The sequence below is a fragment of the Brachionichthys hirsutus genome, chromosome 8 (assembly GCF_040956055.1).
Source record: "Brachionichthys hirsutus isolate HB-005 chromosome 8, CSIRO-AGI_Bhir_v1, whole genome shotgun sequence".
In the NCBI taxonomy this organism is placed as follows: Eukaryota; Metazoa; Chordata; class Actinopteri; order Lophiiformes; family Brachionichthyidae; genus Brachionichthys; species Brachionichthys hirsutus.
This window is the reverse complement of record NC_090904.1, coordinates 6,626,036-6,639,230: the sequence shown is the minus strand read 5'-3', so window position 1 is coordinate 6,639,230 and position 13,195 is coordinate 6,626,036. Positions and strand designations below refer to the sequence as shown.

Genomic DNA, 13,195 nt, shown 5'->3' with positions numbered 1-13,195 from the left:
TTTTGTTGCTGTGGTCATGCAGGGAGCCAATGAATTATTCTTAAGTAGTGATAATGTGAAGCTCTAATCTTGAAAGCTGCTTATAGTAGACCTCACTGAGGTAATAACTGTTTCGCAGGCTGTTTTCCCACCCATTTGAGGCCTGTTGTGATGGATTTCAGGATTCCGGGGATGACTTTGTGTTTATATTCTGCATTAGGACTGTTGTACGCTGTGTGGGGTCGGCTCAGGTGCACACACTATCTGGAAACAAAAATACCCTCGAATTCTAAAACTCAAAAAGAAGAAAACCTTTGATCACTGACTTATTTTTTACATTTGGAAAGTTTCTTTTATTAATTTATGTCACAGAGTGTGACCATTGACATTTGTGAACCATACCATTCATGTTGGTGTCTATGTTCAGGTCTCAGGTCGAGGCAGTTGGGAACGGTCGTACTCACTCGTGTGTAGTTAAATAGTCAATATAAGGTTTTATTTTCTTTGTTACACTCTCGAAAGTTACTGCATTAATAGAAAAACTATTTATTTTTAAGACAAAGGAATATCAAAGCATCTGAAATGAATTATAACCAATAATAATAACAAAAATGAAGGAAATCACAATGAAGCGATGGCTCTTATGACTTATGCCCACTTTACAGTAAGATTTCTTTAAAAACCAAAAATAAATTTCATCATCACATATTATGAATGAAAAGAATTGAGAACACCTGAAATTGTTTTTGAAAGAAAATATGTATTTTATTATTAAATGCTCAAAAAGTAATAATATTTCACAGTTTAAAACTCAATTTAGCACCAAAAAGAATTCCGATATGACGGATCCTGACTGGTTCACAGAACTCTCTTAATTATTATTTCCCAAAATGCACCCACCAACCTCGAACCAGTGGGAGGAGTTAAAACAAAAATAAAAACAAGGGCTTACTATATGAATAGCAACAAAGACAACTGGTTGAGCTACAGTTAAACACTCTTGTTCAGTTGTTTGTTAATATCGAGTCTCATTTTTGTCCTTATTTGCTCCGCGACAGATCTTCAAGACATTGAGTGACTTTAAAGCTTCATCTTTACATACCAGCCAATAATAATCGGATGATGGAACCTGCTCAGTCAGAGACAAACATCTTATCCAATGGGAAAAGTCATGATCGTGGAGATGATGTGTCAATGAAGACCATGCTGGATGAAGATCAGTGAGTATTCTCTGTTTTTGTTTTTATACCAGTAATGAGTGGGTGACCTTTGTCATGTACACAGTGATTAATAGCACTTCATACAGCATGTGTCAAGCTCTTTTTACATGGAATCCTTTTCCTGGATCAATTCCATCGATATAAACTGACCTCAAAAGAGCAAAACAGCCTTCTGGTCAGTTTTATTTATGTGCATGTACCTTTGTCCCTCTGATGAACGTTCCCCAGTAATGTTGACCAGCCTAACATTCTCAGTAAACACCTTACAGCATGACTTCCTGTATAATGTTTCCTGTTGTTTAAATGCATGTGTGCGTTGTTGTGCCCTCACCTCACCCGGTGGATCCTTATAAAGAAAGGGAACTCAAACAATCAGGTACGTCTGTGGAGATTCTTTCAAATGCATGTTTTGTTTTGTATGTTATATATATATATATATAAAAAACACGTAATTTTGAACCCAGCCTGCAGCGTACATGTGCTGTTCCCAAAGGTTGTCGGCGAGGCCATCGATTAAAATCGTCATTATTTGCATTGCAGATTTGATGATTCCAACGAAGGACTGGAAAATGAGGAATTTTTGCCCACAGCAGGTGAAAAGAAGCCGGTACGCTTCACTGATGTAAGTGTCAAAGTATTCAGGCACAGAACAAAAGGAAACAGCAACTGGTATTTTTTAATGAAGCTGTGTTGCTTTCTTTTCAGTTCGATGGAAAGACCTCCTTTGGCATGTCTGTCTTCAACTTGGGAAATGCTATTATGGGCAGTGGAATTTTAGGATTGGCATATGCCATGGCCAACACTGGTATAATCTTCTTCTGGTGAGTAAATAAAAACTTTTCATCAATGTGTTGTTATTGTTAAATATATAGGTAGAATCTAGCCTATTGAGAAACACAGGCGAAGTCCTTTACCTGTTTCCTGTTTACCTCCAACCTTAATTAATGGTTGAAGAGTTGCTTTTTAATCAGGCACTTAACACAAACCTTTGTCGATCTGTGCCTTAAGCTTCACTCCTTCTTAAACGGGCCAGCGTGGAGTTGGTTACAAATGTGCTGTAACATATTATGTTCCACGATACAGCAGCTTTTGCCATTCCGTTTTTCTCGTTGACAAGTACACACCCCAGAAAGGCCATAGCCCAGAATAACTGCATCTGGATTGCTCATTTACTCTCCTCTACTGTATGTATTTATAGCCATCTCCCATCTCCCTCCATTCGGTTGTTTCATTTAAGAAATTCCTGTAATTTGCGAGACATTCAAACGTTATTATGAATAATCATTAAATATGCATCCAGCAGTTTTTCACACTCGCTCAGCAGGCGTTTGAAATTCTTGTTTTGCCAATTTTGGAACTCACCTTCTTAGCCAAAAGCAGAACCCCCCCCCTTGCTATCATTTCTCAGTCAGTTCCTTGAGTGCCTTCTTCTCCCTGGATTTTTTTTTGGTCCAAGTGCCTTCTGGAATTTCTGCCTGGGGTTTCAAATGATGCCCCTGCAGCCAGTTTTTGCCCGGTAGGTGAATGACTTCCAACCTCCATTTGTGCGTTCCTCAGAAAACTCGCTGCTCTTCTTATTCTTCTCAAAACCTCCCTCTATATCTTCCTCCTGCAGTACAGCTAGTTTGGCCATAATCGCAGCACTATGTCTCGGCACAGGGAGGTTGTGAACCTCAGCTATTGGTCCGGATTGACTTTCGTGCGCCACTCACATCCATGTCTCATGACAGATGACTTCCTGTCTTCATGACACAACATAAACTCTTGGGTCATGGCACAATCCATTCCAGTCTTCGCCAAAGCTGCCTTAGGCACGGTAACTTTCCCTATGGTACAAGGTACACACAACAGTACAACATTTGCGCTGCGTTAAGAAGTGTCAATACATAAACGGAGACCTCACACTGTTGAGCTGCTGAAGTCGTTTATGAAGCAAGACTGGATAGAATTATTATTATTAAATCATGTATTTTTGTTGATTATAATGGATACTAATATGGACTGACAACAGACACACAGACACACACACACACACACACACACACACACTAGTAAGATCTATGAGATAATGATGGTGGGCTGCCCTTTGTATGTGCCACAGGTTTCTTCTGACTGCAGTCGCGCTCTTGTCCTCGTACTCCATTCACCTGCTGCTCAAATCCTCTGGCATTGTGGGTAAGCGCCACGTCCGGTCCAGCGCTGCGGCGTATGTATGGCGCAGTTAAATAAAAACAGGCAAAGGCAATCTGATACTGTTCATTTGTTTAAGGAACAGTTAGTCAAAAAATACTGTATGCATGGCTGTATTTTATTCTTTTAATGTATTCCATTGTTTTTCTCACAGGCATTTTAGCTTCTATATCGCTGTAAGTACATTAACACATAAATGTTGCTGTCTGTAATTCTGATGCAGGAATTCGAGCATATGAACAGCTGGGGTACAGAGCTTTTGGTACTCCTGGAAAAATGGCTGCTGGTATAGCGATCATCCTGCAGAATATTGGTGGTGAGGAGCCAGTGATTAATGTGTTCACACACATTGAACTGCCGGTAGCAGAAAACATTAATTATGCAGAATCCCATGGCTTAGAGTTTAGATCGACCCTACCCAGCTCTATCAACTGAAAACTTGAGTATCACATTCACTTTTACTGTTCATAAGACCCGATAGCGAGAGCTGTTCCCCGAAGGCATTGTGGATACACTTGAAACTGATATTAAGGTAATTCAGCAGTGAGATGAATAACATTTGTAAAGCTCAGAATAAGTGGATTTTTAAAAAACATAAATCCCTTTCATTCCCTTTCTTGTAATAACGAATGGTGTCATGTTTAACTCATTGGGGCCAGTTACGGTACTCACTTTGGCCACAGCCAGCACTTTGGAGACACTGCAAGATCTTCGCCCAGCTCATTGCAAATGAAGAACCTTTTAAAAATGTTATTCATTACATTTGACTACAATTAAATGTTTTTTTTTTTAGTTGGCTTATTTGGGCAATCAAATTTCAAATAATACTGGAACATTACATCAGAACTCCCTAAAGCCTAAGAGGTTGCAATGACATTTACATTGATTGCTTTGTCAGATTTACAGTCCGCAGCCCAAAGTTAGAGTCACGCAATAAAATAGACAAACAGCGCAAAAGCCACACATTGGATTAGATGGAATTAGATATGATTTATTTTGTATTTTTGTTAGATTTTTTAGCTTCCTTTTCATCTCGTTTGCTCTGTGGTTCTCTATGTCATGTTGTTTGACACACCTTTTCTCTGTCTCTGCTGCTACAGCCATGTCCAGCTACCTGTACATTGTTAAATCCGAGTTACCGCTCGTCATCCAAGCCTTCCTGAAGGCAGATCCCAACTCTGAGTGAGTATTATCATTCTCGTGAGTTTCTACATCACTGTGGTGTTACTAAAAGTCATGTGATTCCTGCCTACTGTTGGCCCAGAGCTCAGAGGTTCAAGCTGCCTGGAAGACTGTGTGGGCTTGTATTGATTCAAAATGTTTGGGGGGTGTGATGAGAATGGCAGGCTGTGATTGGCTGATGAGCACGGGCCGGTATTCGGGTACTGGATATCAGTTATGTACAGTATTTACACACAACGTAAACCCTCACTTATCTCGACTTCAGATCTAAAAATAATGTTGTTCACCAAAGGGATCTCAGCCACTAACCCTGTTAGAACATCGTCCTGTTAAATCATAGATGTGAAAATAAAAAGTGATCACCCTTGTGTTTCTGTGACCGACCCATTGGAAAAGGCCCGCAGGATTAGCGGTCTGTTTGGGTGTATGAGTGAGGGTTCTTTGGTAATTATGCCGGGGTCACATTGCCTGGCTACTGTCATAACTGATGTATGAACTTATCACGCTCTCACTCTCTCTATGCCACTCTCACACACACACACACTTGACGGCAGCAGGTGGTGAAACGCGGGTGCCAAATTCCGAGGCTGAGCACAAGGACAGGTCAGCTCAGGATCAGCTCTCACTGTTCAGATGCATGACGTCAGAAAGGACAGAGTGGAATGAGTGGTGGGTGTGTGGGCGGGGCTTGAGGTTTCACACGGTTGCACCAGAGAAACCTGCAGATATTCGACAGATTTTTTGGACCAGGGACTCCCCCTTTACTTGACGGCATCACACAGGACTCGCAGAGGACTGTTGTAGATTTTCGGTGCAGCTACAATGCCAATAGCTTACAATTAAAACATTTTAAATCATGTAACACAATTGAATCTCTTACATTGTCATTAATGAATTACGGATTAAACCCTCACATTGTACAGTTTGAATATTATTATTTGCCTTAAGCAAATCATCAAAAAGTGTTCACACAGAATCGGTTTTCATGTCATTCATTTCTTTCATTTTTATTTAATATAGAAGACTAATAACTTATCAAACAAATAACTGATCGTTGTTGCATTTGCACAAACAGACCACACTGCTTATTTTAGACATTCATCACAGGAAATCATTTATCAGGGGTTCGAGGCTGACAAGTCAAATCTAGGGCTATTTATTGAGCATTCACAGCCTTCTAGTTTTAATGAAACACGTTATTTCAAAGGGGTTAAAGTAACCCTTTCAATGGAGATATGTTTGATCTAATAATGTCATTTCCTTCCTGGACACCAGAGTGATTTTACAGTCACTACATCTGTTAAGTTTGTGTGAGGTGAACAAAAGAAATGTATTCCAGTTAAATAAAGCGGCCTTTGTTCTCCTTGGAGACGTATGGCAGCTCACAAGTCGATATCAGCGACCCAATTTGCAATGGGTTATACTTGTTATTTGTTCTGTATGTTATAATTATTAAGGAGATACCCTTTCAATATTCCAAGGAAGAGAGGAAAATGAAATGGCCAAAATTTATCAGCCTTAATTTAGTATTGCAATTTATTTAGCCAGTACTTAAGAAGTTAAATACTGTACAGTATTTTATAAATATGTCAAAAAACCCTTCGCTAAGCAACAATGGATTTATCAAGACTGATTTATATCAAAAGGGAAGCAATGTTTTAAATATAAAGCTGACTAATGTGAACTGTATTTTTCTCTAAACAGTCTGTGGTACTTAAATGGAAACTACCTGGTCGTCTTGGTCTCTGCCACGGCCATCCTGCCCCTGGCTTTAATGAAGCAGTTAGGTGAGTAGAGCCAGCACTGGTGGATCTGTATTAATAAAGCATCCCGAAAGTGAGCGATCATCGTCGGTGCATCTGACTTGAAATTTGTATCTGTTCCAGCTCTTAGCAGGAAATATATATGTGGTTCTTTTTGGAACAGTAGAAAACGTCAACCTCCTTGAATACTCATTTGTAGGACTTGTATTGAAAGTCCTTAAGATTAGAGTGTTCTGGTTTTATAAACACACTAAAAGCCTCATGGGAATTCTCCCAGAACCCCCCCCCCCCCAAACACACACAATGTCCAGTTTTTCTTATTTTTCTTATTTGATTAGTTTAGGCTTAAAGTTCAAAAAGTGACAAAATGTTCCAACATTGCAACAGACTGTGAATCTCGTCATACCAGTTGAGCAACATGGCATCACCTGGTTCACGAGAGTAATCCACGAAATTCACAGTAAAACAGCATCAACCATGTCAAAGGTAAAGATGGGCCACAGACAACTTGTATGAAAGATTCGTTTTTTGGATTTTAACAGTGAAAAATGGGCCTCAATGACTTTCAGTTTTTATAGAGTGGCAGTTCCTGACTTCGACTATAAGCTGTGCTTATCTCTCTCTAGAACGTCACGTCTTTTTGGGTTGACCTTCAAGTCAAATAAATGATTGTGTGTCGTTATCCCAGCACTGACAATGGAAACAGCAGGTGTCCAGTCAGATGTTGCTTACCTGACATTTCCATCCTGAGCTTCTAATTATGTTATTTACTAGAGGCCAGGAGGAAACTTTGATTTTAAACACTGAGGACTTTCTTTGTAGTGAATACCGCTGACAATTACCCCCCCCCCCCCACACACACACGAAGGCACGCTGAATCCATTTTCCTTAGGCGTTGTAATACTAAGGGGGTCTTTTGCTTTATTTTCAGGTTACCTTGGCTATACCAGTGGATTTTCTCTCGGCTGCATGGTGTTTTTTCTCACTGCTGTAAGTTGATCGAGCCCCTCTCAGTGACTCTTAACATTTGCGGCTCACTTTCCCAAATTCACCTCTTTCCGCCCATCGTCTCTGAGTTTGCCGTTTGTGGCGCTGCTTGATAGCATGTTTATGAGAGCTGCTTAGACATCAGGATACATGGAGGAGTGTTTGAAACCTTTGGGTCACCTGGAATTCAGATGGGGTCGACTGAGATGTGTAATAATGGATTAAAAAAAAATACATATTATTAATTATTAAATGTATATTAAAACACCACATACTTAAGCAAATAACAATACAGTTCAAATGAAATGCAGGATATGATGAGAGGAGCTTGATTAATCCGATCATGTGACTGCGTTTACGATACAACTGGAACGCATCTTTAACAAGCTTCAACCCGTCCGGATAGAGTCGCAGTCAGAGCACCTGAAATCTATTTTATGGAACGGCCACTCCCATCGGTTTTCAAGCCCACCGACATGCGCACCATGACACCATTACTAAGTGTTGGAGTGATGAAAGTAAACAGCAGCACTTATGGCAAACATCATCCACAAAAGTGTCCATAAAATATATTGGCACTTTCATCACACTATTTCTTTTCCAACTGCAGGTTATCTACAAGAAGTTCCAGATTTCCTGCCCATTTGAGGAGTACACAGCCAACGGCACTGCTGCTCACGACAGCCTGAATGCTTCAAGCCTTGGCCATCAGTACAGCAACGGCCTGGTTCACGAGGACGATGACTCACACTGCTCCACACACATGTTCACTATCAACTCTCAGGTAGAAAGCTGAGGTGAAATGCTAAATTCTGCAGGCGTACCTTCAAGTTAACACACTTATTTTGAGGGAATCTCCTATTTGGTTCCTCACAGACGGCATACACCATTCCCATCCTGGCTTTTGCCTTTGTTTGCCACCCAGAGGTCCTCCCCATTTACACCGAGCTCCGCAAGTGAGCCACTTCCCTGTCGCCTGTAATATTTGATAGCATGTCAGTGCAGAATGTGACACCCGTATAACTTTCAATGCTCTGATTTTAGCCCATCGCAGAAGAAGATGCAGAGGGTGTCCAACATCTCCATCTTTGTCATGTACACCATGTATTTTCTGGCATCACTCTTTGGGTACTTGACCTTTAAAGGTGAGATCACCCATCCCCAGCCCAGTCTACGCATTGTAAAAGATTCATTGTTCTGCGTCGATATTTATATTTCATAGTGTGTGTAAAATAAAATAAAAATGTTTATTGTTCGTATTTTCATCAGGTAGTTATTTCTATTTCTACAGACAGCGTGGAGCCGGAACTTCTCCATACATACAGCCGGATTGACCCCTATGACACCCTGATCCTGTGCGTGCGAGTGGCTGTCCTCACGGCTGTAACGCTGACGGTCCCCATTGTGTTGTTTCCCGTAAGTCTGCGGTTTGTTTGTATTGATCAGTAAATATGAGATTCTGCTTTTATGATTTTTATTTATTTTTTACCCATGTCTTCCCATAGGTACGTAGGGCCGTCCAGCAGATGCTGTTCCCCACCAAGTCCTTTCACTGGTTGCGTCACATTGCCATTGCCCTCATTCTGCTCACTTTCATCAATATGCTGGTGATATTTGCTCCTAACATTCTGGGCATCTTCGGCATTATCGGTTCGTAAGGCATCATGTCGTCAGCCCTTCCTGTTCATTTAGACACAGCAATATGCATTTTTAATGTGGACGACTAAAGGAACATCATGGCACACTTGAAAGTTGTGGGCAAGTAGCCAGCATAGTGTAACACTAGAAAGACCACGGAAACTCTAATTTAGAGTGTCATTAGAGTTTAGAGTTTGTGAATCCCTGACATGGAATTGCGTTGCATTTCAAGCATTCAAGTTCATAAGTCAAAAAACATTTAAAGCAAAACTGCAAAAGTTTTTTTAGAGCTCACAAATGGAAATATCTATGTCAATATTGAGCTGAAACATCTTAATGAAAAGCTCTTTTCACAGTAGAAAAGTGCTGTATTTTTATAATACTAATGGTATCCATTGTTCCTGTGATGATGACTCGTTGCCATGGTTTCCTGTTAATCATGAGGCACGCTGTCAATATTGAAGATAATATCAGGATAGATTAAACTTATCCCAATAGGACATTATAAAAAGACATCAAAACAACAATTAACAATAACTTCTGATACATCCATTATTTGTTTGCTCTATCAGGAAAAATGCTCACACCATTAACGTGACAACACTTTATCATGACCTCCACAAATATTGTTTCATCGTCGCCGTCAAAGAGGTGAATGTTCTGAAGTTAACCTGGGATTTGATGTATCCCTTACTCGTGTTTGCAAGATTATGTCATAGATACGCTAACCATACACATTTGTTTTTTTGTACCTTTTATTTTGATTATTTACCATGAAAATACATCTACATTTATTTATATTTTTTAAATGTGTTTATCATAGAAAATGTTAATAAATTATACTGATTTGACTTACAGAAAATACATGTTAGCGTTTTATTAACTATTTATTTTCTTCTTCGCCCGACAGGTGCCACATCGGCTCCCTGCCTCATTTTCATCTTCCCTGCTGTGTTTTACATCCGCATTGTTCCCAAAGACAGGGAACCAATGCGCTCCACTCCTAAGATACTGGTGAGGTCATTCATTCTAATTTAGTGACTGTATTGCATGATACAGATATATCTCATGAGTTATATTTTAGTATACCAGTATTATATACTAATATATAAAAACTCAATTGTGTTCTTTCCTTCATCCTTAGGCTGCCTGCTTTGCTGCTTTGGGCATCACCTTCATGGTGATGAGCCTGAGTTTCATTATCATCGACTGGACAACAGGAGGTGGCCATTCTGCCGGAGGCCACTAGATGCTGCTACTGTTAGTGCGCGCTTTGGAAAGGGGGATAAACAGCCGGTCTCTGCGAGGGGAGCCCAGCACAGAGCTGGGGATGTTTAACAGTACAAAATATTCAGTATACCAAAGTTTGTCTGAATCACACTGTTATTAATTAAGTTAAATTAACTTTTTGATTGTAACTTAACAATGTTTGATTTGCATTATTTAACAATTTTTACAAATTCTAACAATACAATGATAATGCTTTCCTATGAATAATTAGGACGGAGCAGCCATTATTAGTATTATTATTATCCATTAGTGCAACTGATTCACTCCATAATGGTGAAATGTTTGTTTTCATGTTTCCTCTTCATTTACACACACACACACACACACACACACACACTGCAGCTGGTACTGTACAGAAAAGATGGCATGACTGTCAGATAGGCTGAAGTCAGGAACACATCAATATATGAACAAGAAGTGTCAAAATAGCTCATAAGTTAGTTTAAGTCAAATATGAAGGATGTACAAAAGAGGGCGATCAGATGATGTCATCCTTTTATCAGATTAAGAAGAACATACAGTAAGACAAGAGTGTCTTATTTATTTCACTACTGTATAATTTTTTTATTATACAGTAGTGTGTGAATAAAATATTACTATAAGTTAATGTTCCAAATACATTATATATGATACCTGGTCTAGTTTTAACTTACAATATACAGTGTATGTGATGGAAGCCTGACTGTGACCTTGACATAATGTACATCTTAAGTTTAGCCTTACAGTTCCCCTTTAAGTTGCGATCATTGTTCTCTTAAATTCTTTATAGCCTATTTAAATTTCAGAAATCACTTTTTGCACCCTATAAAATATCAAAACTTAAATAGCCATTTGTACAGTTAATTACTTAATTACTTTAACTTTATCATTGAGCTTTTCTGCTGCCCACATTGAACTAAATTTCAAACCCATCCATCCATCTATCTTCCACCTCTTTTCCAGACCTCCCTCTCCCTAGACACATCCAGCTCTTCTGGAATAATCCTGAGGTGTTCCCAGGCCAGCCGAGAGACATAATCTCTCCAGCATGTCCTGGGTCTTCCCCGGGGTCTCCTCCCAGTGGGACATGCCCGGATCACCTCCCCAGGGAGGCGTCCAAGGGGCATCCTTAAAAATCGATGTAGAGGAGCAGCTTCTCTACATCGAGTTCCTCCCTGGTGACTGAGCTCCTCACCCTGTCTCTAAGGGTCCGTCCAGCCACCCAGCGGAAGGTGGCTGGACGCACGTCTTTTGCATGTTCTTATGTCCAGTCTGTCCTGCGGTTGCTATAGAGAGATTTCCAGCATAAGTGTAATTATAATATTGTACATTTGGCATCTAATAGTCAAGTGAATTTGATTCCTATCCTTTGCTGCAGTTAAAAGTGTTATATTCATATTGTAAAGCCTTTCTTAAAAGATTCTCCATGAAATAATGTGTGAGGCAAGTTCGTTCAGTGATGGCACATTCCTTTTCAGCCCAATCTAAGGATGTGGCTATATCCACTTTCAAGTTATTCTCCAATAGGGGTTTGTCACCCACAATAATATAAATAAAATTCATATATTTTTGTGGATTACAACATAATTCAATCTCATGCAAAAATAAATGGGAAAATAACAAGTTCCAAATAGCTTGCTACCCAAAGATGTTTTTAATGCTTAAGAAATATCCCGTGTAAATTATCACCTGCATCCTTTTATTTATATTTTATCCTATTTTGTGTTTTACGTTTTGAATCCTTATTTTCACAGGTGAATCATGAACAACAGCAAAGGAAATGTTTAGTACATGTTTCTGTCCCTTCCCTCTCATATTTTCTATTTACTTTAAGGGATCCTGAAAATGAAAATCCCACAGACTACCTACTGCTTTAAGCTGCCTTTAGCTTTTAAACAGCATGTTCCACCACAATTTTAACATTCGATCAAATATTCATTTTTCATGTACCGTAACAAATGATGTAAAATGATATCAAAGGTGGTGCTCAAGACATCACACAATGACACAATTATAAAATAATTAAGAGGTGAATGGATTTTGTTGAATAAGACATGGCCTTATATAAATAATGTACATAAACCTTTTATATGTGTGATGCATATTTACAGTAGCTTGTAAAGTGTAAATAGCAGGGACAGTTTTAGTTTGACAATAAAATAATTGTAGATGTTTTTACATTGTTTCTGTTGTCATCATTTCTCTTTAACGGATGCTTGAAATGTAAGATTCAAACCGCATAAATGTCATTTTAATATACACTAATAAATAAGCCAGTTTGGTATTAATGGGTGCACGTCAACAAATGTTATAATGAAAAAGTTCAATATTATCAGTTACTTCAGAAAGAAAGTATTTCTGGTATTTATATGCTAAACTGAGCAACAGCACTCACCACTGCGCCAATAATAAGGTGAATCCCAGGTGTATAATAGCACCCTGGGATAGAGTCCAGCAACTCCGGTTGGATGGATGGATGGATGGATAGACAGATGGATGGATGGATAGACAGATGGATGGATGGACGGACGGACGGACGGATGGATGGATGGATGACCATACATAAACTAACCCAGTAACCACTGTATATCTACTTGTGTCCAGGTAGGGGCGCTGTTAACCAACTTTTCTTTTACCCTATTATGCGATTTTTCATCAACGCGAAGCATTTAAACATCCCGCCTGCGTCCTCGCAGTGATGAACCTGCTCCTGTGGAGCTCCCGTCCCTGGTAATGGCTCAGACTGTTTTATAACGTTGTGTTTGACGCGCCTGGGAGGCTGCGTCCATGCAGCGGGCGCTGTGCCAGCACCATCCCGCTCCATGGACGCGCACACCGCGCTCTACCCAAACCTCGCTCTCTCCCTCTCTAATTGGTTTCACACACGCTGCTGTGGATCGCGCACCTATTTTAATTGGGCTCTTGCGATAAGTTGCGTCCAAGTGACGTCGGCGTCGTCGCTGACTG

The 13,195-nt window shown here is 39.8% G+C and overlaps 1 protein-coding gene across 1 annotated transcript; it reads left to right on the top strand.

Moving 5' to 3' along the window:
• The first annotated feature begins 1,098 nt into the window (after positions 1-1,098).
• slc38a3b (solute carrier family 38 member 3b) lies at positions 1,099-10,334 on the top strand. Its single transcript, XM_068742066.1, has 16 exons — positions 1,099-1,199; positions 1,555-1,575; positions 1,740-1,821; positions 1,905-2,020; positions 3,301-3,374; positions 3,613-3,705; positions 4,490-4,571; positions 6,276-6,358; positions 7,266-7,324; positions 7,932-8,105; positions 8,198-8,277; positions 8,366-8,466; positions 8,613-8,737; positions 8,827-8,971; positions 9,870-9,973; positions 10,104-10,334. Exons 1-16 carry the CDS (start codon positions 1,099-1,101, stop codon positions 10,206-10,208), a joined length of 1,545 nt encoding a protein of 514 aa, XP_068598167.1. The 3' UTR covers positions 10,209-10,334.
• The last annotated feature ends 2,861 nt before the right edge of the window (positions 10,335-13,195 follow it).